At 36.4% G+C, this 25599-nt stretch overlaps 2 protein-coding genes across 7 annotated transcripts in view; one reads left to right on the forward strand and one right to left on the reverse strand.

The window, feature by feature from the left end:
• LOC118738794 lies at positions 1 to 19796 on the forward strand. Of its 4 annotated transcripts, none has more exons than XM_036469777.1 (4): positions 1 to 426; positions 593 to 801; positions 919 to 940; positions 16713 to 17530. In XM_036469777.1, exons 2-4 carry the CDS (start codon positions 703 to 705, stop codon positions 17093 to 17095), a joined length of 504 nt encoding a protein of 167 aa, XP_036325670.1. In that variant the 5' UTR covers positions 1 to 426; positions 593 to 702; the 3' UTR covers positions 17096 to 17530. The 4 variants fall into 4 exon arrangements, with proteins under 4 accessions (XP_036325670.1, XP_036325668.1, XP_036325667.1 ...); XM_036469775.1 differs by having other exon boundaries at positions 2 to 801; positions 16713 to 17097; positions 17186 to 17530; XM_036469774.1 differs by adding an exon at positions 19593 to 19796 and having other exon boundaries at positions 3 to 801; positions 16713 to 17136.
• LOC118738796 (general odorant-binding protein lush) overlaps positions 947 to 25599 on the reverse strand; it is a 26821-nt gene continuing 2168 nt past the window's right edge. The window contains exons 1-5 of one of the 3 annotated variants that reach the window (XM_036469779.1): positions 14018 to 14167; positions 2328 to 2459; positions 2212 to 2247; positions 1259 to 1373; positions 947 to 1152 (exon numbers count right to left, since the gene is read on the reverse strand). In XM_036469779.1, the coding sequence (XP_036325672.1) occupies positions 1064 to 1152; positions 1259 to 1373; positions 2212 to 2247; positions 2328 to 2459; positions 14018 to 14086 (441 nt within the window). In that variant the 5' untranslated portion in view covers positions 14087 to 14167 and the 3' untranslated portion in view covers positions 947 to 1063. Of the gene's footprint in view, positions 1153 to 1258; positions 1374 to 2211; positions 2248 to 2327; positions 2460 to 14017; positions 14168 to 25191; positions 25432 to 25599 lie in introns of those variants that run through there. The other 2 variants (XM_036469781.1, XM_036469778.1) reach the window with 2 other exon arrangements.

The following is a 25599-nucleotide window of genomic DNA, read 5'->3' on the forward strand; positions in this document are numbered from 1 at the left end:
TATTATTATTAATGCATATTATGAAAATATGTATAATTTTTCCGTTAGCCACAATTTTGTGTTTTTCGAATCCGATCAACCGTTTACCGCTTATTAATTTTACCCGTTCAACATGTTTTTGTTGCTTTCCGAAATATTAAAGCGCAGACAGTAAGTTCATTGATTTTTCACCGTTTCTAAATATTCGCCACTTGAGCTATGTCGGGCGTGGTGGCACAATTTGCATTGCACCTTGTTGTCTATTTCCAACCAACCACCCTCCCACCAAGTCAACCAACCAGCCTTACAATCACACATCCAGTACTTGGGTGTTATCAGACTTACACACCCTTACAAATTTAGCGCAGGCATACAAATACACACACATACATGGCAGATTTTAACAAATGTGCTCGTTCGCTTTGTAGTCGCACAAGAAAAACCGTAGTGAGTAGATACAAAATTTTTTAAATCTGAACAAAGGACAAGCTTTTCAACAAAGAAATATTAAAATTTCGCCTTAAAATAGTGAATTAGCCAACAATTAAATTTATAAATCATAAGTTTATTGAAAATACAATTGTAATGCGCGCACATTTTGCTGGTGATGTAGCCACAGCGGAGGCCCCAACAGATGCTGGTGAAGATAGCATTGATAAAATTGAGGCTGAAGCAGAGCCACTGGATGCACGTATCGACGAATTCAAACAGGACTCGAAGAATATGGAAGTAGTCTCAGAATTTATTGATGATGTGCTGCAAAAGGCCGAGGCTGAGGCTGTGAAGCAGCAGGATTCGAAAAATGACAAAACTTTGCAACAGGTAAAGGATTCAAGAAAAACACACATTGAAAAAGGAAATGGTTTACAATTGGGGGTTAATATAAATTACTGTGTGCCGATAAAAAAAAAATTGCTTCTTTATATTCTTATATTGCAGCCAAAGGAAAAAACGCGTCAGAGTAAGTTTAGCCAAATATTCATTTTGTTGTTTTGTGTGGTTTAACTTAAAATTAAAATGATATATTTACGTTACATATGTATGCATATATTTACATAGCAAATACAAAAACAATTGCACAAAATTATGGAAACTTGAAAGTATCGGGAGCATAGTCACGCACGCATTTCGTTGTGTAGAAAACACGCTCGCACGATTCCTTGTAGTTTTTTTCTGCAAAATATAATATATAGGATGGCATGAGTATATTTGATAGAAAAATTAATATTTATCTTTGTAATTTCAAAGAAACTAATATTATTTTTTGATTTGTACTTACGCACTTCCTTGCAAGCGTTCATTGCTTCCCTGGCTGTGTCCTGCATCTCAGGTGGTAATATAATTGGAATTTGTGCCAACGCTTTTTGCACGCTAAAATCACCCTTCTTAGTTAACTATAAATAGAATGTTAGACGAAAGTAGATGATCATGATTGCACACATACGACAATTTTGAGGAGTTCATAATTTTTAATGTTGGAAGCGAAAAAAATAGATATTTGAGCCTTTATATCGTTACCTCAATATAGTAGAATGCCCTTAACTAATTTTCATTCATGCATATTTTGGAAGACATCTCTAAAGAATCGAATACAATTTATAAACAATTACTAAATCGATAAATTAGTTACAGCGCTTTGAAAAAAAAAGTTCGTGCGTAAAGAATTTCAATATTTTAATGTTTTTTTATCTCATATAATAGAAAACTAAATATCTTATATAGGGAGTTTATAAATGAGGGTAGCGATACATAGGAATATATCGTTACTATAATATGTAAAACCCCTAACTCATACCGTTTTTAGAATTTAAAGACAACTACTACATCAATAAATCAATAATAAAAAACAATGTTTTGAAGGAATTTGTAACCGAAAAACATAGCCTCATTCATAAAAAATAAAGCAGGTTTAAAGAGCTTTATAAAATAACGTTTTCATAAATTTCTCAGTTTCTAAACCTCTTTTAAAGCTACTTAATTTTTTATGAATAAGGTCATTAAAGTTTTATAAAGTTTTTTTGATTACCCTTATATATGATAGACCTTTCTATGAAAGTAACGATATGTATCTCTACGTAAATACATACATGGCTACAAAACATAAACATATGTACATCTAGAATATATGTACATAGTTATGCACAATAGATATACGCGCAATATAAAATAAAATAAGGAATTCATTGATAGAAATGAATGTATGTAATATACATTTCGTTAAATGCAACTTACCGTTCCTGCTAGTTGTGCTACGCATCTGGTGTAACACTTTTTTATTTACAAATAAATAAAAATTATTAGCAAAAACGTTACACTTGATTTCAATATGATTTTTTATTCTACATTACTTTCAATTCAGAATTGTTTTCCACAAAGTCACCATCTCTTAAACGGTCTAGTAGTTCGACTGGAATTTTGAATTTCGGAGCACAACCATTGCGCATCATATCCAATGAAGTCTCGAACTGTTGCATTGTTACCTGGAATGTATGTATGTAGAAATAAAATGAGGTTATTTGTATATCAAATTTCAAAGAAGCAATAACTTATCACCCCAGACCTAACTGCAAACGTTAATTATTGAAAAATATCCGATAGCAACGAACTAACTCATTGCACAATTAGGAAAAAATGGTTTGGCACATTTACGTCCGTTTTTGTATTAAAATCTGTTAACCTGTGACGTAACACCTTCTCATAAAAAAAGAATTATAGTAATCGGTTAACGTGGTCCACGTAGGATGGTTCCGTGCGCAGAAGTGCAAAACTTTTGACTGCCATTCACCTGGGAGTAGCCAGAAGTGATTCTTGTGCGTACGGTTCAAATCGCAGCTTACAACGTCCGGATATTTATATCCACGTATCCTCTGGGTAGCAACCAAACACCCGTTTGGGAGCGAGCTAAAGTGCGAAGGCGTAAAACTTCGCGTACGCTGGGTTTGGGTCGTTGGGACGTTAAAACCCCGCCCAATGAAAAAGAACAAACAGCCTCGGATCGGGGTCTCCTTTTTTGATGACGATTTAAGGGTATGCACCTGGAATATCCGGACCCTTAATGGGGACGGTGCCTCTGCCCGGCTGGTTGATGTCCTCGGGAAGACAAATGCTGACATCACCGCCATCCAAGAAATGCGATGGATGGGGCAAGGAAAAGTAAGCGTAAAGCCTTGCGACGTCTACTACAGTTGCCACGTAAAGGAGCACAAATTCGGTGTTGGATTCGTGGTAGGATAGAGACTCCGTCGCCGAGTACTGGCGTTCATCCCGGTGGACGAACGTCTAGCCACAATCCGCATCAAAGCTAGATTCTTCAAAATCTCCCTCATCTGCGCCCATACCCCGACTGAAGAGAAGGACGAGGCGTCCAAGGATCTCTTCTATGGGCGCTGGAACGTACATATGAGCGCTGCCCCCGACACGATGTCAAAATCGTGCTTAGCGATTTTAATACCAAGGTGGGCAAGGAAGGAATCTTTGGCGCCACTTTCGGAAAATTCAGCCTCCGAAACATGGTAATATGTAGTACTAGGCCCCAGCATAAGATCATCCACCAAGCTACATGGCTGTCTCCAGATCGAAAAACGAGAAACCAAATCGATCATGCTGTGATAAACGGAAGGCGTATTAGACGTACGTACACTCCGAGGGCCAAACATCGACTCGGATCACTATCTTGTTGTAGCCAAGATACGCACCCGCCTCTGTGCAGCAAAAAATGTGCGCCAAACAATGCAAGGAAAGCTTAACGTCGAAAAGCTGCAATCACAACAGATGACCCCATGATTCAATAATACAAGGTTCGATAAACTGACAGTTGTCTCTCTCGCACCGCTCCCTTAGCAGTGGCACCGTGTTGCTTCTTTGCAAATTTACTTGGAAACAGTGTAGCTTTGGTGTGAAATAAAAGTATAAGCTTTTGTGCAATATGTTTATTTGTTGATGCGTATGAAGCATATTTAACTGATGAAAACATAAGCATTGGATGTTTACATCAATTTCATAGTAGTCTTATTTTAATTTTGAGTCATTTTGCATTTTTTATACAGCTAAATAGCATATAAATTACGTAATTCACGTAGGTAAATCAATATTACGTTCAATATTTCGTTTAAAATGCCAGATTTCCTGCAAATACATTAGAATTTACAAAAGGAATTTCACTACTAATTGCCTACTTTGCGTACTTTTCTACTACCATTTTCGCAACAAGGGAATGCGTTCTTGCCCTTTCTCTGTCTTTCGCAAATGCAACCTTTTGTAAGGGAGTGTCAAACCGCAGCTGTCAATAATTATCTAACCTTGTATTATTGAATCATGAGATGACCCATTTAATTTATTCGCCACTCGACTCACACACCTGCTCTCTGAGAGCACTCTTCACCAATCCGACATACGCGAGCAGTGGAACCACATTTCCCGATCATTAAGTACCGCCGCACACTGGGGCCGCCCCATATAAGCGGGTGCTCAAAATTCTGAAATCATTTTCTTTCCATTAGACTCGCTTGAACTACTTTTTAAGAGTAAATTTTTGACGTATTAACCCATTATTGATCATGCATTAACCCATTGGTGACCCATGATTCAATAATTAATTAAAGGTTTGCTCATTATTGACATTCGAGTTTTGACACTCCCTTAGCTCCCTTACAAAAGCTTTGCACACACACACGAACCCACACACAATGCTTTGCTAAGGGAGCCGATTTTGTCAAGAGGGAGCGAGAAAACTGCTTTTTGAGCAAACCTTTTATTATTGAATCATGTTGGTGACCCAGGTTTTTGTAATATCTTATGTTAAGTTAATTCGATTTTATTATTGTGCAAATTATAAATAATTTAACCCATTTACGACTTTGACTTAACGCATTGATGACCATATTTTAACCCATTAATGGCCAATTTTTTAATACGAGTCCTTTCGATTTGAGGATAGCTTTATCAATGAATTCGCAATAATTAAAGCTAAGTTAAAATGTAATACAAATTTACGTTTTAATTGTAAAGCACAATGGACCACCCTTGAGGTACCACCTTTCCGATAAGAAATAATTATGGAAATCGGTTAACGTGGTCCAAAGTTATGCGGTAACATACATTAAAAAAAATCCCGACGAACTAATAACCTCCTCCTTTTTTTGAAGTCGATTAATAAAATTAAAGTCAAAACTTTTCAATATGTGGGTGTCTTATAGGTATGATGAGCACTATTAAAAGGATTTTGAGTATGCAGTTTTGTAACCCATTTATTGTAGTACATAAAGAGCAACTTTAAAGTAGCTAGGACTTACGTATTTCCATACGAAGTATGTCCGACGATTTTTTTATTTGTAGAAAATGAGCGACACCTTCACAAAAAAATTTGCCAAAAATCAACGGCATGTCCTAGCTACTTCCGACTTGCACTCAAAATCTTTTTTAAATATCTAATTAAAAACATCGATATTTTTACGAGGTTTGAAGCTTAGATTTATTCGATTTTTGTTAAGAAATAAACTATATTTTTATAAAAAAAAAATAATTAATTTTAAATAATAATAAAAAATAGTCAAAACTTTTCAATATGTGGGTGTCTTATAGTTATGATAAGCACTATATAATGAAAACTGTGACTTATTCTTCATAGTCGGAATCTAAATCCCATCCAAGCCCCGTTCAACTAATATAATTCCTTTCAAGTTCTACAAACTCCATTGCTTCAGCAAAGAAAGATCTCCGGTTGGTGACCACTGGCAACAAGTGCGAGCAAGTAATCAGAGGGTCTAATGAAACTAACAATCTCCTAAATTGTCAGCGCGGCCCGTTTTCCTACTATAGATCTAAAGTTTTTTAGGTCCTTATTCGAACTAAATCCGCTTCTCACTAAAGATTTTTAAGTCCTCGTTAGAACTAAATCCGCCTTTTATTCATTGAGCAACCTCTAACTAAAAAACAGTTTAAGTTCGAAATGAAACAGAATCAAAGTTAACCAGAAGTATATGTTTTTGTGTTTAATTAAAATAAAAGTGAAATTTTTAAAACCATTTTATTCAAAAATGCGCAAAGTGCTTTTGGTTTTGAATCCGGATTTTTAGTAAAGAAGGAACATACTTTATTGCAGTACTGTCAAATTTAAAAGCGCTTTGAGCATTAAAAAAAAGTGATTTTGAAAATTACACTTGCAAAAAACAGAGGTAAGTTTAGTTTTTTGTTAATCATAATTTTTTTAAAACACATAATTTCAAACAAAACACACCAAAAGAATAAATAAGCTTCATTTGAGGTAATGCAAAAAACAAAATAACGAAATATAATACCACTTTCTTACAGTAACAATTCGAATTGCACATTTGAATTTTAAAGTTTTGAAAAAACCAGTTTTTTGTTCAAATTTGTCAAGCTTGGACACGCATATCTCCTAGCCGAAAAACGATAGAAGGCTGAAAACTTAGCTTTAAATGAAGAATTTAATAGGGAATAAAGCTGCGTTTTTGTTTGTCCAAAAACTATTTTTTCAAAATTGAATTTTGAGCACGCTTGGCCCCAGTGTGCGCCGCCGTAGAAGTAGTTGGATTTCAGCGAGCCCGAAAGAACAACTGGTACGATGAGGAATGTTAAGAAGCCGCAGAGAAAAAATGTACTTAAATTGTGGAGGGAACACTTGTATAACCAACTCAATGGTAGCAGCGCTGAAAGTAGTAAAGAAGACGAACCCGAGTCTCCAGTCGATGTTGATGGAGTAGCTGTCCCACCGCCTGATTATGACGAGGTACGAATAGCGATTACGCGGCTGAAAAACAACAAAGCTGCTGGAGCTGACGGCCTGACAGCCGAGCTATTCAAGTACGGCGGCGAGGAGCTGATGAGGTGCATGCATCAGCTCGTATACAGAATATGGTCAAATGAATGCGTGACCGACGACTGGAATTTAAGTGTGCTCTGCCCAATCCACAAGAAAGGCGACTCCGCCATACGCGCCAACAATAAGGTCTAATCGAGTGTTTTATGCGAAAGACTGTAGCCCACCGTCAACGAACTGATTGGACCTTATCAGTGTGGCTTTAGGTCTGGAAAAATCACCATAGATCAGTTATTCACAATACGCCAAATCTTGGGAAAAGACCCGCGAGAATAGGATCGACACACACCATCTATTTGTCGATTTCAAAGCCGCTTTCGATAGCACGAAGAGAAGTTGCCTCTATGCCGCGATGTCTGAATTTGGTATCCCCGCGAAACTAATACGGCTGTGTAAAATGACGTTGAGCAATACCACCAGCTCCGTCTGAATAGGGAAGGACCTCCCCGAGCCGTTTGATACCAAACGAGGTTTCAGACAAGGGGACTCTCTTTCGTGTGATTTCTTTAATCTGATGTTGGATAAGATAATAAGAGCCGCAGAACTGAACCGCTCAGGCACAATACTTTACAAGAGCGTACAATTACTGGCGTATGCCGACGACATCGATATTATCGGTAAAAACAAGGGCTACGTCTGTTCTGCCTTCTCGGGATTGGATAGAGAAGCAAAGCGAACGGGTCTGGTGGTGAACGAGGATAAAACGAAGTATTTCCTGTCATCACACAAACAGTCAGAGCATACGCCTCTTGGTACCCACGTCACTGTTGACAGTTACAAGTTTGAAAAAGTAGACGACTTCGTTTATTTGGTTACCAGCATTAACACCAATAATAATGCCAGCCTTGAAATCCAACGGAGAATCACTCTTGCCAACAAGTGCTACTTTGGGCTGAGTAGGCAATTGAGAAGTAAACTCCTCTCTCTTCGTACAAAGATCACACTCTATAAGTCACTCATCATGCCTGTGCTGGTGTATGGCGCGGAAGCATGGACAATGAAAGCATCTGATGAGGCGGCTCTTGGAGTTTTCGAGAGAAAGATTCTGCGAAAGATTTACGGACCTTTACGCGTTGGTGATGGCGAATATCGCAGACGATTTAACGATAAGCGGTATGAGCTTTACAAGGATATGGACATAGAGCAGCGAATTAAAATTCAGCGGCTCCGCTGGCTTGGCCATGTCGTTCGAATGGACAAAAACGCTCCTGCTCTGAAAATATTCAACGCGGGCCGCGATGATGGTAACATATGAAGAGGAAGGCCTCCTCTGCGTTGGAAAGACCAGGTGGAGAAGGACTTGGCTTTACTTGGCATTTCCAATTGGCGTCAGTTAACACAGAAGAGAAATGACTGGCATGCTGTTTTGTACTCGGCCAAAATCGCTTAGGCGGTTACAGCACCAATAAAGAAGAAGAAGAAGAAGAAGAAGAAGAAGGTTAACGTAGTCCAAAGTTATGCGGTAACATACATACAAAAATATATATATATATATATTACGACGAATTGATAACCTTCTCCTTTTGGTGAAGTCGGTTAAAAAAATACGAATTGGATAAAATTGTTTTTTTTTTTTGTTTTGCTTTATAGTTTTTGGGAATATTTATTCAAATGGAATTCGCTATAATGCCGCTTATTTTCTAAATGGTTTTATAAAGCTCTAAAAGATCTTTGATTTGGGAAATTGGGTCTCACATAAAATTGTGGTTTAAACTGATTTTATTAGAAAAGGAGAACTTATGCTCCAGAGGTATCACAGTGGCTGAGAGCCAGAGAATCTCGATTACGCCAGCCCGTCTCTAATGCCTTAACGCTTATATCATAAACTGAACAGAAATTTCAACACTACTACTTAAGCTAAGACAATGTTATTGATATTTTTAAAAATTTAATAAAATGCGAACGTGCAGTGAAGTGCGTAAGCTACTCTTTGAAGTCCATGGTCGGGTTAGCCCTTCATATTCGGCAAATTGTTTGAATACTCACCCATTTGCAATAACATAAAAAAAAGACTTTCTTCTCTTCCAAACAAATTCCGGAACAAACGTGGTTAGCGAATAGATAGTCGGCTGAAATTCACAATAAAATCTAAATTACTTAACTTTGGTCCTATAATTTCCACGCCAATTTCTAGAAGATTCTTCGATTTAAAACAGCTGCAGAACAAATGTTGTTAGCGCAGGGATGTTCTGCAGAAATCCGCAATAAAATCTGCGTTTTGTCAACTTTATTCCTAAAATTTCTCCGCCCATTTCTAGGGATAAGTCGCCTTAAAGAAACAAAATATTTTCTACCGGAATTCAACGTTGAAAAAAACGTAATTTTTTAAATTGAACACACATCATCAAGTTGTTTGAAATCCATTGAGAAAACAATAAATTCTTAAGTGAATCTTATTCGGTAAATGCTTTAAAAGTTAGACATAAGTAAAAACCAAGGAATGAAACCGATTCAAAATAACGTTCCGGTTTCGGTTTCGGTTTCACCAGTGTTTCGGTTTGATTTCGTTCTTCAAAATTTGTTTCGGTTTCGGTTTCGTTCCGGTTTAGGTTTTGGAATAAAAGAACGAAAACAAGTTTGATAAAAAAATAATAATTTATTAAATAAATATGTACCGTCCAAAGATTGTTTTTGGCGAAATTAAACATTGTGATTAACTTTAATTTATATATAGCAAACATTTCTGAATCAATTATACACCATATTCCACCACATATGCCTAGATCTAAATGCAGAAATCAGTTTACTATATTATTTGTTATATAATGAGGGTTGTTGATGATAGGTAAATATTTGATATAAATACAAATAAGTAAGTGTGATTTTCACACGGAAAGAGAATCAAAAATTACAGTTCACTGATGATATTAACACTAAAATATACACCACTATTGCGAGTGTCGACTCTTCTTCTTCTTATTTAGCGCTGTAACCGCCTAAGCGATTTTGGCCGAGTTCAGCAAAGCACGCCAGTCGTTTCTCTTCTATGCCAACTGACGCCAATTGGAAACGCCAAGTGAAGCCAAGTCCTTCTCCACCTGATCTTTCCATCGCAGTGGGGGCCTCCCTCTTCCTCTGCTATCACCAGCGGGTTCCGAGTTGAATACTTTCAGAGCTGGAGCTCTGTCCATTCGAACGACATGGCCAAGCCAGCGGAGCCGCTGTATTTTAATTCGCTGCATTATGTTCATGTCGTTGTAAAGCTCATCGTTCCATCGTCTGCGGTACTCGCCGTCGCCAACGCGTAAGGGCCCGTAAATCTTCCGCAAAATTTTTCTCTCGAACACTCCAAGAGCCGCCTCATCGGATGTTGTCATTGTCCATGCTTCTGCGCCATATACCAGCACGGGCATGATGAGTGACTTGTAGAGCGTAGTTTTCGTACGTCGAGAGAGGACTTTACTCCTGAATTGTCTACTCAGTCCAAAGTGGCACTTGTTGGCAAGAGTGATTCTGCATTGGATTTCCATGCTGACATTATTACCGGTTTTAATGCTGGTTCCCAAATAAACGAAATTCTCTTCTTTCTCGAAATTGTAACTGCTAACAGTGACGTGGGTGCCCAGGCGCGAAGTGCTGAGTGTTTGTTTGATGACAGGAGATACTTCGTCTTGTCCTCGATTACCACCAGACCCATTCGCTTTGCTTCCTAATCCAACTTGGAAAAGGCAGAACAGACTTCGCGGCTTTTGATACCGATGATTCCCGATTCCGACGGAGCTGGTGGTACTGCTCAACGTCATTTTACATAGCCGTATGAGTTTTGAGGGGATGCCAAATTCAGACATAGTGGCGTATAGGCAACTCCTTTTAGTGCTATCAAAAGCGGCTTTAAAGTCGAAAAATAGGTGGTAAGTGTCAATCCTTTTCTCGCGGGCCTTTTCCAAGGTTTGGCGTATGGTGAATACCTGGTATAAGGTGGATTTGCCAGGTCTAAAGCCACACTGATAAGGCCCAGTTAGTTCATTGACGTTGGGCTTCAGTCTTTCACACAGTACCTTGTAACCTATGTTTAGAAGGCTGATCCCGCGGTAGTTGGCGCGAACGGCGAGGTCACCTTTCTTGTGGATTGGACAGAGCACACTTAAATTCCAGTTGTCGGGCATGCGTTCATCTGACCATATTCTGACCAAAAGTTGATAAATGCACCATATCAATTCCTCGACGCCGTACTTGAATAGCTCAGTTGGCAGGCTGTCAGCTCCAGCAGCTTTGTTGTTTTCCAGCCGCGTTATTGCTATTCGTACCTCGTCATAATCAGGCGGTGGAACGTCGACTCCGTCATCATCGATTACGGGCTCGGGTTTTTCTTCCCCACAACTTTCCGTGCTGCTACCATTCAGTAGGGCGGAGAAGTGTTCCCTCCATAATTTAAATATGTTCTGAACATCGGTTACTAGGTCGCCATTGTTGTTCTTACAGGAGTACGCCCTGGCCTTGAAACCTTCCGTAAGTCGCCTAACTCTTTGGTAAAATTTTCGGGCATTCTTCCTGTCGGCAGCGTGCCTTCCGTCTATCACAACATGATCGATTTGGTTTCTCGTTTTTCGATCCGGAGACAGCCACGTAGCTTGATGGATCTTTTTATGCTTGAACCTAGTACTGCATACAACCATGTTGCGGGCCCGGGCGAACTCGATCAGCCTAAATCCGTTGTCGGACGTTTCGTCGTGGAGGCTGAATTTTCCGATGGTGGTTCCAAAGATCCCTTCCTTGCCCACCCTGACATTGAAGTCGCCAAGCACGATTTTGATATCATGACGGGGGCAGCGCTCGTACGTGCGCTCCAAGCGCTCATAGAAGAGATCCTTGGATGCCTCATCCTTCTCTTCCGTCGGGGCATGGGCGCAGATGAGCGAGATGTTGAAGAATCTCGCTTTGACGCGGATTCTGGCTAGACGCTCGTCCACCGGGGTGAAGTCTCTCTCCCTCCACAAATCCAATTCCGAATTTGCGCTCCTTTACATGGCAGATGTAATAGACGTCACAAGGCCCCAGACATTGCTTGTCTTGCCCCGTCCAACACATTTCTTGGATGGCGGTGATGTCAGCTTTTGTCCTTACGAGGACATCAACCACCCGGGCAGAGGCATCTTCCCCATTAAGGGTCCGGACATTCCAGGTGCATGCCCTGAAATCGTAGTCCTTTAAACGTTTTCCGTGGTCGTCATCATAAGGGGGGGTCTCATCCGAGGCTTTGCCTGGTTTCTTCACAGCGCACAATCCATTGCTGGGTCGGGAGTGGTTTCGCAACCAAATACACGTTTATATAGCGAGCCGGTCGCTCCAAGCAGACACCCGCTTGCAGCCGCACCTACTGGTGAACAGACGCTGCAGACTTTAGTGAGCCCTTAAACCGAATAGGTCGGAGTGGCCCCACCGAAGCTCCCTCTCTTTCTGCCGTGACCCAAGGCTCCACTAGGATTGGTTACCGCATCTTGCACATGGGTTGCTCACGTTGCCCAGAGTGCGCGAATGAGGACGCAAGAGTCGGGATTGAGTATAGCCATGCAACTGTAACTGCATACCCAGCGCAACGACTATACCCCATTGCACTCCCATGACTGTTATGCCGAATTTCCACTAGGCATTGAAATGACAGCAAATATATGCCATTTAAAAAAATGCCATATGGAAATAATCATAATGAAAATTTTTTTAGCATAATGACACGAGTATTTTTTAAAGCCCAACTTTGTCATTTGTCATTATTGCCATTTAATGCCTAGTAGAAATCCAGCATTATTCGATTATCGATTATCCGTGGTATTTTCGAAGTCGTTTTCTCGTTCAATAAGTGCGTGTGATTGGTTTGTAGTGGCTCATCCTTCTACAAACAAACAATAGGATGAGCGATAAAAAACAATTCACAGTCGCTTATTTAACGAGAAATCGACATTCACATTACCATGGAAAAGCGATAATCGAATTAGAGTCGTTTATCTACTACTAGTCGACACTTGCAATAGGGGTGATAATTAATCGATTATCGATTCACAGCAACAAAGTCATCACCAGATACACAGTTTTTGCTGATTCACTTAAATGTTTCCTTTTTGCTGTCAAATTGAAGATGTATGAAAACTAAAATATAATTGTTATTTTCGTCAAATATTTACTAAATAATTATGAAACCCCTTCATTTCTGTGCGCTTTAAATCTATACATGTGAAATTGGAAACTAAAATGACTTTTTCCAAATAACTAATGCCAGGTCGGAGATTTAGTTTATTAGGCATCTTTTTAGTAGCATTTTGCGAAAAGTTACTTTGCCTTACTTATTTACTACTTAACAAGAATTTTAGCAAAGTATGGCTAATTTTGGTTAAATAAATCATTTATTTAAAAGAAATGTTTATTTATTATTTTTATAAATTTCTGGAAACCGATTGAAACCTGTGCTTCAAACGGTCTCGGTTTCGGTTTCGTTGCTTTTCAAGTCAAGATAACGGTTACGGTTTCGGTTTTGAAAAACGAAACGGTTTTAAACGGTTACGGTTTCGGTTTCATTCCTTGGTAAAAACCGATAATTTTCGAAAGCTCAAAGCTGGCGATATTTCTAGAAGGCGTGATTTTGTCCGATTTAAAAAATCTTCAAGACGGTGTTTAAACGGTGTTACGTAAAAAATAAACTCTTATTGGCGACGGAAAACATATTACAGTTATCAGGCAACTTAAAAAGTAAACGTTGGGTTTGGGTTATAACTCTTATCGGCAAAATAAAAAATATTTCTCACCTAGTAATCGTTATGGAACATCGTGTCCCTGATTTAAATCATTATATTTAAACCCTTTAATATGTTTTTTAAACGACCATAAATACTAAGTCTTCAACCGCTTTTAATCGCAATTAAACCACCAAGAATTTCAGTGTTCGCCAATTTTTTATTTTTTTTTATTATGGTAGCGAAAAAAAATATCTGGCAATCGGTTTTGTTTTGGTACTTTTGTTATTTTGTTCCTGCTGATATTTTAATCCGTCCGTTTTTAGTGATATCATTTGTAAAACTTTTGCAAAACGAATGAGGAAAATTTAATTTTAGCATTTTAACAACGTTTTTATTACTTAATATATGTTGAAATCTTGATTTTTGCCAAAAGCACAATTTTTTCAACACTATTTAATTACTTTCATCAATTTTGATTTCTGTAAACTTAAATCTTGTAGGTAGTTTTGCAACATTATGTAATATCACTCACCGCACTAACACCTATAATACACGCTAATAACGGTAGAAAATTTCTTATTATATTCAAACCAAAAAGCATTTCCGTATGTTATTCAATATTTATAATCTTTAATAATAATTCAATTTTTTATAATCTTTAAATTTTGTAGAGAAACTAATCGTATAACCGCCTAAAAACTCATGATTCGCCGCTGCGAGGTTCAGTTACTTTTATAATCTTCTTAGGACGCAGTACACGGAATAAAATTATTATGAAATTTGGGAATGTGTGGTATAAGATACATAAACATATGAAATATCGTTTTTCATGTGTACCTCCCGACTTTTGTACAACTTTGAATTCTGTAACAAAATTAGATAGGGCCTTTCGTTATTAAGGTTAGGGAAAGCTCGAATTTGCTTGCTAAATGAATTTCACCACTCGTCTTTGGCCAGATGGATTCCAGTCGATAGTTTTTCTTGCGATGCAATCAGCTGACTTACGTAGCGTGTGGACAATCCAAGACCACTTGGTCTTAAAAATTTGTTGTATAAGCGCCCACAGTAATTGGTTGGGAATGACCTCGAGTCAGGTAATGAGTGGAATCTTTCGGCGGCAATGGTTGATGACAGATTGGAGACATCCATAGAGAAGGACAGATTTAAAATTCAAGTTAAATAGCCGGAGCCTTGTAAATTTGAATAATCATTAGGATCATCAGATGCCTTTAACCATTCCAAATGCTTGCTTTTTCCTTGCCAGCGTGAGACACTATAGCGTGGAGTTTAGCTTGAATATCTAAAGGCCTCTCAGTTAAAACGCAACTGTCATCCAAGTATTTTTAGCCTTCAAGTCGCTCAAGTAGGCCCAATCCGATTATTTTACCTCTTCATGTTGCATCTCGCATTGCAACAGCCAAGGTAATATTTAATAAGAGAGAGGACAAAATACTGCTGCTGGCCATTTGTCCTTCAAGAAGGACTCGGCATGGGGTAAAGCTCAATGAGCTTGGTTGGTACGCCCTTTACCTTAGGGCATTTCAAATCGCACCATCGCATAAGGTATAGGATGTCTTGTTAAAGTGGATTAATTCAGATTAACGATGTCGATGTTCAGACTAGCGATGTCGGCACAGTTAATATGGGCTGAATAATGGCAATGCTGAGGTCAGTCCATTGGTAAATAAATTTGACCAGGCCATATACTGCATATGAAAGGCGTAAATATGTATACATATCGTCGTTTAAAGTACAAAATCGCGTATCGTCATTCTGCAAAGCCGCGTAACTGGCATTAGCTGCAAAAAATTGGATTTGCCCACACAAGCTCTTGGCTCAATCCTTATCCACTCGTCCTGAAATATACTGGCCAGGTATGCAATCGCTTTATTAAAAAGAGAACCATTTTGAAATATAAGTGTTTTTACTCTCTAGAAGATAATTTACATAATTCACATACGCGGTTTTGCATTTTGTTGATACGCGGTTTTGTACTTTAAACGATGATATGTATGTACAGATAAGCCGTGTCCTAGACCACCAGTCCACCCCTGTAAAATTGAAGCAAAATACTTTTTATTGAATAACCTACCAAATCGGGGATGCTCTATCTTTTGGTGTATTTCCGCGTCTCGGTTTCGACCGGAATTAGGTTAAACTGACCGGAAGTCCTTTTTTTAGTTAGACACGCATATTTTATTGTCGATCCGGATTCTGCGAACAAAAATAATGTCGGACATTTTTTTCTAGACTGGACTTCCGGTCTGTTTAGCCGAAAGTCGGTAATACGACCAAAATATAGACCATCCCCGGCTTGGTAATTTAAAATTACCGCTTTCCAATAAAAAGTATCTTTACTAATTTAAGAAGTTCAGAACGAGTTGAAGTTCGAAGGTCATTTAGAGGTTGAACAAGGTCGATGTACCACCAGATGATAGAGCACTCTTGATTTGGTAGGTTTAATTTTTGAGTTTTCAATAAAAATGTCGCTCCATTTTGGAGGCGGTGGACTGCACTGTACATATACATATGTACATGTATGTAGATAGGTCAAATGATCATTCCAGATCTCTAATTGTTCGTTAGATTTACAAATAGTCTCAGCATTCTAACTTTTATCACGCACAGTAAAACTATTACATTCTTTATTTTATTTTACTTAAAAAAGTTAAAGAAATTTTGAAATGATATACCAAGCGATTATAAGTGGATTTTCAGCGATACTATTTTTTTAAGTGCAACAATCTGAAATGCATTATCGGGTAATTAAAATAGCAAGTAAACAGTTACAGCGTTAGGCGACAAAAACTAATTGCTACAAACTTTAAATGATTTGAAAGCTACTAATTATATTTTGGTAAATATTGATCACAATGTAGACAAAGTACTGGCATCATCAAATCAATTGAAGCTCGTTAGAAACGCATGACAAACGATAGTGTGGCGTATGAGTGATTTTTACAAGCTCTTGAAGCGGCTATTAAGTCTTGCTGTTGTTTGTAGTATTCGTTTTTTTTTTCAATTGTTGTTTGTGCTTGTCCTTTGTTGCATGTATGATTTTAAATGCTAATGCTGTATTTTTTCGCAATTTTCACCTTTTTGCTCTGCACCCCCATCAAACCTCAATAAATTGAAACAATCGCTTAAAAATAATGCAAATTATGCCTCACACACATATGTACTTAAATAAAAAAAACGCACAACCACACAATACTTGACATACAAAGGTTTTACTATACCAGATTTAAAGAATGGAAAAATGGTGAATCGTGCGCGCGGTTTGGTGGTGCGCATCTTTGATGCCATCTGCAACTGTGCCAACACGGCTGCTGGACCGGCGCAACGCATCAAGTTGCGCGCTAAGCGTGCAGCATCATCAGCGACAGCACCAGCTACAGAAAATGGCACAGATGGTAAGAAGAAGGACGCAAACGTCAAGGAGAAAAAGAGCGACAAGAAGCAAAAAGATGGTGACATCGCTGCTGCTAAGGCAACTAAAGAAGAAATTAACGGAGAGAAAGGTATTGAAAGCGTTGATACACCTGTCGAGGATGGGAAGAAGGAAGCTGATGCAGTTGAGAAACAGGAAACGGAAGCAGATAAGCATTAATTGTATGCATGAATGTGAAGAAATACTACATACATATGCGTGTGAGTAAGAAGAAAACATTGCCAATAATATAATTTCCATTGCTTTAAGGAGTCTCATAAATAAGGCAAGTGGATGGAGAAGTCGAAATTTTCGGGCAGGGAACGTATGTATGTAAATAAGGAGTTGCAAGTTTTGCATTGTTTAACATAATTTGATATAATTAAACTTAGGGCAACTTGGTCAATTTAAAAGCATTTACAGGAAAATTTTGCATATAATATAGTACATACATATGTACCTATGTATTTACCAGGGCTGGAAAAGTATGCACAATCGTGCTATTTTCTCTCTTTTTAATGCCACCCGGCCCTTTGCGTACTTAGAATAAAAAATATGGTTATGCTAATAAAATTTAAATTTTTTCTGCTTTCCAACGTATGTATATTAGACTGCCTCGCTCCCCATACAAAAAATAATCGGTATTGTGTTTCCATTGGAATTATAAAATCTATTAAATTTTAAGACTTGCACCAAAATATTTCGAAAAAATATTAAGATTTACGTGAGCTGAACCGATTTGAAAATACTTCCAAAAATTTAGTTTTTTATGAATAAAAAGTTTCTTAAATAATTTGATGACAAAACAGTTCAAGCCTAAAAAATCTGTATAAATACATTAAAAAAAAATTTTTCAACGGAATCGTAATAATGAGATTTTTGATACTTTTTTTAACTCTTTTCAAATATTGGTGTAAGAAAAACTTGAATAACTCGACCAAAACTATTCCGATATACACTTATGAGGTATTATTGGAAAGGTATTTTCTCTTTCATTTATTCTTTTATTTCTATTGGTAAAGGGACGTGAATGAGTTAAATTTTGCAAAAAATAAAAAAATGGGGAAATACCAACCTGTGATACCTCATAAATCTAAATCGAAATAGTTTTGGTCCCACTTATTCAAGTTTTTCTTAAACCAATCTTTGAAAAAAGTTAAAAGCAGCATCAAAAATCTCATTATGATTTCGTTGAAGAATTTTTTAAATATTTTTATGCAGAATCGGCTTTTATTCTTTATCTTTTTTTCAATAAGTTTTTTAAGAAACTATTTCGTTGAGTTCTTAACTCTTGCTTCATGGAAACTTCAAAAACTCAATCATATCTTTTCCAATTTTCGAGTTCAAGGAAGCATGGTTAAGACTGATTTCTACGATGTTATTAAAAATATATATTTTTCTCTCATTTTTATATATTTGACACAGTAGTCTATTGCCATCCCCGAATTTTTAAGCAAATAAATGGTCTGAAATGTTTAGGTTTTCAAGAAAGCTAAAATGGGGAAACAACCTTCCAATATTCGGCCCTTTCATCTATATTGCGGCACATTTTTTATCCGATTGCGGCCTCATTTCAAATATTTAAATTCCATCCCTGGTATTTATATATGTATGGTATGTATGTATGTGTATTATTAAGCGTTCCTACCAGGGAAGTTGCGAATATTTGGATTCCCATTCGTTATGTGAATGATTCGCATCATTTTACACATTCGCATTCCCATCGAATGATACGAATGTGAATGTGTACATGGGCAGAGAGTTCACTCTAATATTGTTGAAATGGCTCTAAGTCTTTCTCATGAACCAAAAATACAAGATCACGCCTTCTTCTTAGTAGCCCGTTATAATCGCATTTAGGAAAAAAGTTGGGCGACTTTTACAATAGCCGTTTGTTTACATTTGTTCTTTGTTTACAATTTGGTGGTGGCTTTTTACTGCAATTTTCTTAATTTTCGCTTGTGACAACGTGTGCACACATAAGGTAAAGAATAATTTAACACATCGACATGATTTACAGAAGAATTTGCATAATAAAAATGATTATTCATGCGTTCAACAATACGCGTTTTTTTTGTTTTCTTCGTTGTTTACTTCTTACAACAAAGATGGCGTCGAGATTTCAACAGCTAGAAAATAACTTTTTTCTTTCTTTCGGGAAGGCGTGATCTTGTGTCTTTCGTTCATGAGTCTTTCTAACCAGCATGCGGACAATAACCGGCTTTTAGCTTCAGGCGCTAAACGGTTAAGTAGCATATCAAGCAAATTGATGGGCCTTCAACAAGTACTGCTAAAAGTCTTATAAGCAACCTAGAAATAATTTAAACTCTGCATAGGTTAAGCTCTCGTTCTATGTTCTAATAATTTAAAAAAAAAAATTCAAGTAATAAAAACGGTGACTTAAGTTGATTATAGCTTTTTTAACGTTATTTCTAACATTCGCATTTGCGAATGTGAAAAATATGACATTCGAAACATACTAGTTCTTACAATAGTTTGACATACATAAATACCATTTACAAGTGTCCCATTGCCGACTTTCCGACTTTTCTATTCACTTACCAACCAACGCTGATTTACTCTTCTGTCGCCTAAAACATACACACTTAGATATTAAATAAATGATTGCCGTAATAATTAAGCAAAATTAAGTAAGAGGAAATATATGCATACATAGTTTCCAGGCAACCACTCAACGGTTTTCCAAGCACAAGTGCGGCTCAAATGTTGCATTTAATTTGCACAACAACATACATACATAAATAAGCTATAACTTAAACAAAACGTTTAGCTATAAGAAGGAAGAGTATACAAAAACAAGTATGTAATAAATCACAATCGATGTCACTCATTCCACAAATAAATTATCTTTACAATTGTCCACTTTTTATAGACTACTTATTGTCTAAACAATTCCAAAAAAAAACATACTATATGCTTGTATTAATATTTGTATGTTTCACAAATCCACCGTTAATTAGACTTTAGGCATGTAAGCCTTGTAAAAGTGAGCTTTAGTTGACTGAGTAGTAGTTTTTTGTAACAACGGGAACTTTAAGACTAAAAACTATTTTTGATGTGAAACCATGTGAAACCTGTTTGGTTTGGGCACTGTGAAATTTTACTTTGTACCAGGGACCGAGAACAAAAGGTATTGTCGAAACTAAATGTCGCTCATGTAGTTTTGTTAAAAACTTGCTTAAAAGCCCAAACCGAAATGAGAAAAAAGCGTTTGGGAGTGTTTCCACAGGGACGAAAGTGAGAATAAAACTGACGAGAACGTTCTCAACGGGAATTATATAAGAACAAATCGCTCGGGAACGTTCCCGAAGCAAAAAAATGCAAACAATATGTTCGGGAACTTTTTTAAGAGGACAAAATGGGAACAGAAGTCTCCGGAATGTTCTGGTAAAGAACAAAACGGTAACAGACGTCTAAGGAACTTTCTCTCGTAGAACAGTTTGGGAAGATAATGAAACGGGACCAAATCTTCTCTGAGCTATTCGCGAGAATTAAGCCAACTTAAGACACGAACTTTTTTCTTTAGCACAGAAAATTAAAATTTGTTCCATACATGGATAGTCCACCCTATTAACAAACGATCTGAAAGTTAAAATGATCCATCTTTCCTCTGGCTTAAAATTAACAATCATTGTCCCAACTGAAACGATTTTTCATAAGCACACGCAGACACCCCTTCTCATTGGAAAAATTCCCGAAAATTTCGTTCTCATTCTGTACTTCTTGGGAACGTTCTCGAGAGTTTGATTTCACATTTTAGTCTTTTTGAGAACATTCCCGAGAGTTTTCTTCGCATTTTGTTCTTTGCGGAAACGTTCCCGAGCCTTTTGTTCTCATTTTGTTCCCGTTCAAACTAATTTCAATACCTTTTTTACCGTTTGGATCTTTTGTGGGAACGTTCTTGACAATACATTTTGTTCTCGTGTTGATTTGAACCAAAACCGGAACGCGTCCTCGGTCAATCCTTTGTAATTTTATAACAGGGGTGGGCAAGCCGGTGGCTAATAAGAGCTACATTCAAATTGTGTTTGTTACAAAGAGTACAAAAATCACTCATAAAATTACTAAACTTAACCAGCCAATGCTTAGGTTTTCTTTTGGGTCTTGATCAAAAAATTCCCCCCGACTTTTTATTCGGGGACTTACATATATATTCTAGACTGCATCACCAAAAAAAGTTGCGGTTTTTCCACAGCAATTACAAAATTTAGTATATTTGAAAACTTCATCGAAAATATTTCAGAAAAATATTAAGATTTACGTGAGCTGGGCGGATTTGAAAATTCGTCCAAAATGGAGTTTTTTGTGCATAAAAATAGTTGGGGTGTTCACAATTCGTTCCAAATAGTGTCTCAAAATGTAGACGTCTACATTTTAAGACGTTTTCTAACCGTAAAATCTGTGGTGTTGTTGTTTCCCATACAAAATTGGAAAACGACGCCGTCTACATTTTGTCACACTCAAAGGTATGTTTTTTACGCGTCTACATTTTGCAACCTCGCAGCAGGGTTGCATTATGGCAATACTAATCGCATTTTTTTTATTTATTGGGCACGTTTTCTGTATTTGCATTTAATTTGAGCGCAATTTCTGATGAAAAGAAACAAATCAAGGAAAAGAAATAGCAAATATTAGGAATTGGTAATTAAGTTAAATAATTACAATTTTTCAGAAACAAAATCGAAAGGCGACATATAAAAAAGCACGCAAAGAAGAAATGTCTGGCAATACCAGCAAAGTTTTGAGACGATTTTGCGACGACTGCTAGAAAGGGGTGCTCACAGTTTGATGCTAAAGATGTCTCAAAATGTAGACGTCTACATTTTCAGACACAATTTGGAACGAACTGTGAACACCCCAAGTGTCTTAAAGGATTTTTTGGAAAAAAAATCCCCTCAGAAGACAAAACACCTCAAGCTTAAAAAATCTGCATAAACATACGTTTTATCAGTATCGTTTGAACAACAATCGTTTCAAAGTAACGTGATTTATGCCCAGGTCTTGTTCCGACTGCAAGGACTTTTAAAACGCGGGCAGAAGCAAGCTCTTTCTTCTTCGTCACACTTCCTGTTAGGCTGTTGCCTCAACTTGTGAATGCAGTAGAGACTTGAGTATCTGCGGACTTAACTTTTCAAGTAGTTTACTTTCTTGTTTCCTAAAAAATAGCCAAATACGAAGGCTCCAAACGGTACTCTAAACTTTAGAATTACTTTAAATTTTCTCAGTGAGTTTTTATTTAAAAGCTTTTTAGTTTTTTTAGGATTATAGTTTTAAGCGATAATTATCTTGATCATCGATGAATTTTTTAAACTTGTATGAGGACTTGCTTTGGCGGAAAAATTCCTTTTTTTGATTTTTAATTCCTAATTACAATATAACCCATATCAATACTACCACACAAAAAAATATCCACCTGCGTATGTATATGATCATTATCGATAGCTATCAAAATTTACTATTACAAGCAAATATTTGTGTAAGGGTTTATTAACCCACTTACAAACATATAATTGATGAGGGAATTATACGAGCACACAATCAATGTATTTTCTAACTAATTAACCTCTTATACATATTTACATACCTACTATACATACATATATACTTACTTATAATCCCAATATAAACTAGTTAAGAGATAATTACTAATGAATATCATGCAAACGATAAGAAGATACTTAATTGAATGTAGGTATATATATATATACATATAAATATACATATAAATACAGATATCATATAACACTTGATTCGCGATTGTATGAATGTGCAAAAATAGCAAATTAACACTAATCAAGAGCATTTTACATTTAAAAACAAAAATGTTTGTAAATCCTAAATGTGTACTGATTTTATGAATCCAAATATCTTGAAAGTCCTTAGGTGTTTGCTCACTGAAAATCATTAACTGTACTTTTACAGTAGACGTACTAAATGTCATTAACAGAACAAAAGAAAACACGATTGTGCAAGGCACAGTTTTGAGTTAGTCAGGTTTTTGTAAAGCTGTATACACACTTATATACATACTTGCATACATATTTTTGTACATATCGTCGTTTAAAGTTCAAAACCGCTAATCGTCGTTCTCCAAAACCGCGTAACTGAAATTTATACCAAAAATGAGTTTTGCTCACAGAAAGCACCTGGCAGCTGGTCTTATCTATTCGTACCAAAATAGCGATTTGTAACTAGCCTGAAATGGGATTGCTTTATAAAAGAGAAACCCGTTTTGAAATAAGACCCACGGCAGTCGGGTCTAGGTAACCGGAACGACCCAGATTTATATCTGGCCAAGGACCGTCACTCCAGCAACACTTCCCAAAACTCTTTAGGGAATTTGCATGCTGTTAAAACAACAACAAACACAATTTTTACTCTCCACTGTAAAATTTCGATAACGTCATATGTGCCGGTTTGCTGTATCTTGATATGCGTTTTGTATTTTAAACGACGATATATGATTTTGAAATTCGAACTATATACATACATGTAAATCTATTAAAGATGTTTTCACATGATTCATTTATTTTAAACCACCTAAAAGTTATTAATACATAAATGTGTATTTTAAACTTATAACGCAAACCGGTTTAAAAGAAGTATGTATGTATTACCTAATAGACTATGCTGTGATCCTTCCCTACTATTATTATTTTCTGTTTTATTTTTAACCCAAAGAAAATATCTATTGTTAGCTGTATTTCTTCCTATGCGTGTCTTTAGAATTGTTAAGTTTGCCAAATAAAATTTTTGTTGCTTCATTCCTGTGATGAAATGCCTTTGACCTGTATGTCTTTAACCCGCTAATGGAACAAAAAATAACAATATAAAATTATAGATGTTGGAATAACAAATTTTAAATACATAATATGCATATTGTTTGCTCAGAAGAAAAAATGTATTTAATTTCATTTCGAAAAACTTCGCATTATGACAACAGTGTGAATCTGTTGACCACCCGCTTGTTATTTTTATGTAAGTTTCACTATCGCTAATCTGATATCATTAAAATGGAAGAACTAAGCAAATTTTGTTTATTTGGTTTTCGAGTATTTTACAATTATTTCAAAAGGTTCAATGTCTACATGAGGAAAGTTAATAAATACCATCGTTAATGATCTCTCTAAATGGTCTCAATTTAAATATTTGTTTTCTTTTAATCGAACATGATTCCTCAATATTTTTATTGTTTTATTTTATTGCAATGAGTAATAAAATAACTACAATTACTTTGATGCCCAAATGATGGGTAAATTCAATTCGTTATTGATTAATAAAATAAAAAGAAATACATACATATTATATTACTATTATATTAAAACTGAATTGATGTAGTATTTTATAACGGCAATTGTAAGCTTAGTAAAATAATAAGCAATCATTAATAAAAGTGCATATGAATAAAACTAGATTGTTGTAATAGTTTTGAAATAAAGAATGAAACGATTTCCATTTCGTTTAATAATTTTACCAAGTGCTTATGAGGAAATTTAGGTGAGTATGGAATATATTGGCTAGCCGTAATAAAACCAGATGCTAAAACATTTTGTAAAAATTAACTCTGCGGCAGTTACAGCCTATGTCACGAAAGCAATTTAAGTGAAAAAATTATTTTAACTTTTTGAATTTTATGTGGAAATTGACAGAAAATAAAAAACAATTTTCCACTTAAATTGCTGGTGAAATCGGCTGTTAGAGTAAATATACTTTATTGAAGTTTCTTGAATTGTCTTCTAACATTTGATTAAAACGATCTGTTCATGTAAGAGTTAAGCGCGGGATTTAAAAAATATACGTTTTCCCAGAAACCGATTCGTACAACTGGCTTCTTGCTAGAGCTGCGGCTAATGAAGGTGCTAAAAGACAGGGGTTCTTAAACTTTTAAGATGATAGAACCCTTACTAAACCCCATTAATTTTATGGAACCCCACATTAAATTACTAAAAGTCAAAGGCAGTGCAATTTCTATATAAATAAAAACTTTTACTAGAAATAATAAACATACTCTAAAACTTAATGTAGAGAATGAAATTGTTTCACTGTTATTAATTAAGTATTGTATAACATAGTAGTTCGATATAATGTCTGAAAGCTGTATGCACATTTCTGGGGTAGCATCTAATTTCGACCTGAAATTGTTTTTTGTATAAGTGTAAGCTGAAAACCCTGTTGACAGAGTACGTTGTAAAAGAAGGAAGCAAAGTTAAGATGGCATTTTTAGCGACTTCATGATATTTACTCTTAACACTAACCCAAAACTCTTTCAGAGACACAGATTCAAAGGTGTGTTTCAATGTCGAAGTATTCTGAAGATCTATGAATGCTTCGTAAATGGATTTTGTACCAAGTTAATATTACTACGACCATCCGAAAAATAATCTGACGAAGATTTCAGGTGATTTACCAAGTTCCCAGTTATGACATTTCACATTTCATTTGGCAATTCATCGCGTTCCTTGCAAAAAGTTGTATATAACCCTTTGACTACAGCGGCCAGCAACACATACCAGTGAAAAAAAAAAACAAGCTGACAAGGGCAAGTTCAGCGCTCTTATGTAGGTATGGCACTCAGTACGGCAATCATACTAACTACGAGTACATATCGTCTCCTGAAATGCAAAAAATGTAATAACATCGCAACTGAAATTGAAAAAGTCGTG

This window comes from Rhagoletis pomonella, unplaced genomic scaffold (genome assembly GCF_013731165.1).
Source record: "Rhagoletis pomonella isolate Grant_MI unplaced genomic scaffold, Rhpom_1.0 Rhpom_scaffold_00005, whole genome shotgun sequence".
Lineage (NCBI taxonomy): Eukaryota > Metazoa > Arthropoda > Insecta > Diptera > Tephritidae > Rhagoletis > Rhagoletis pomonella.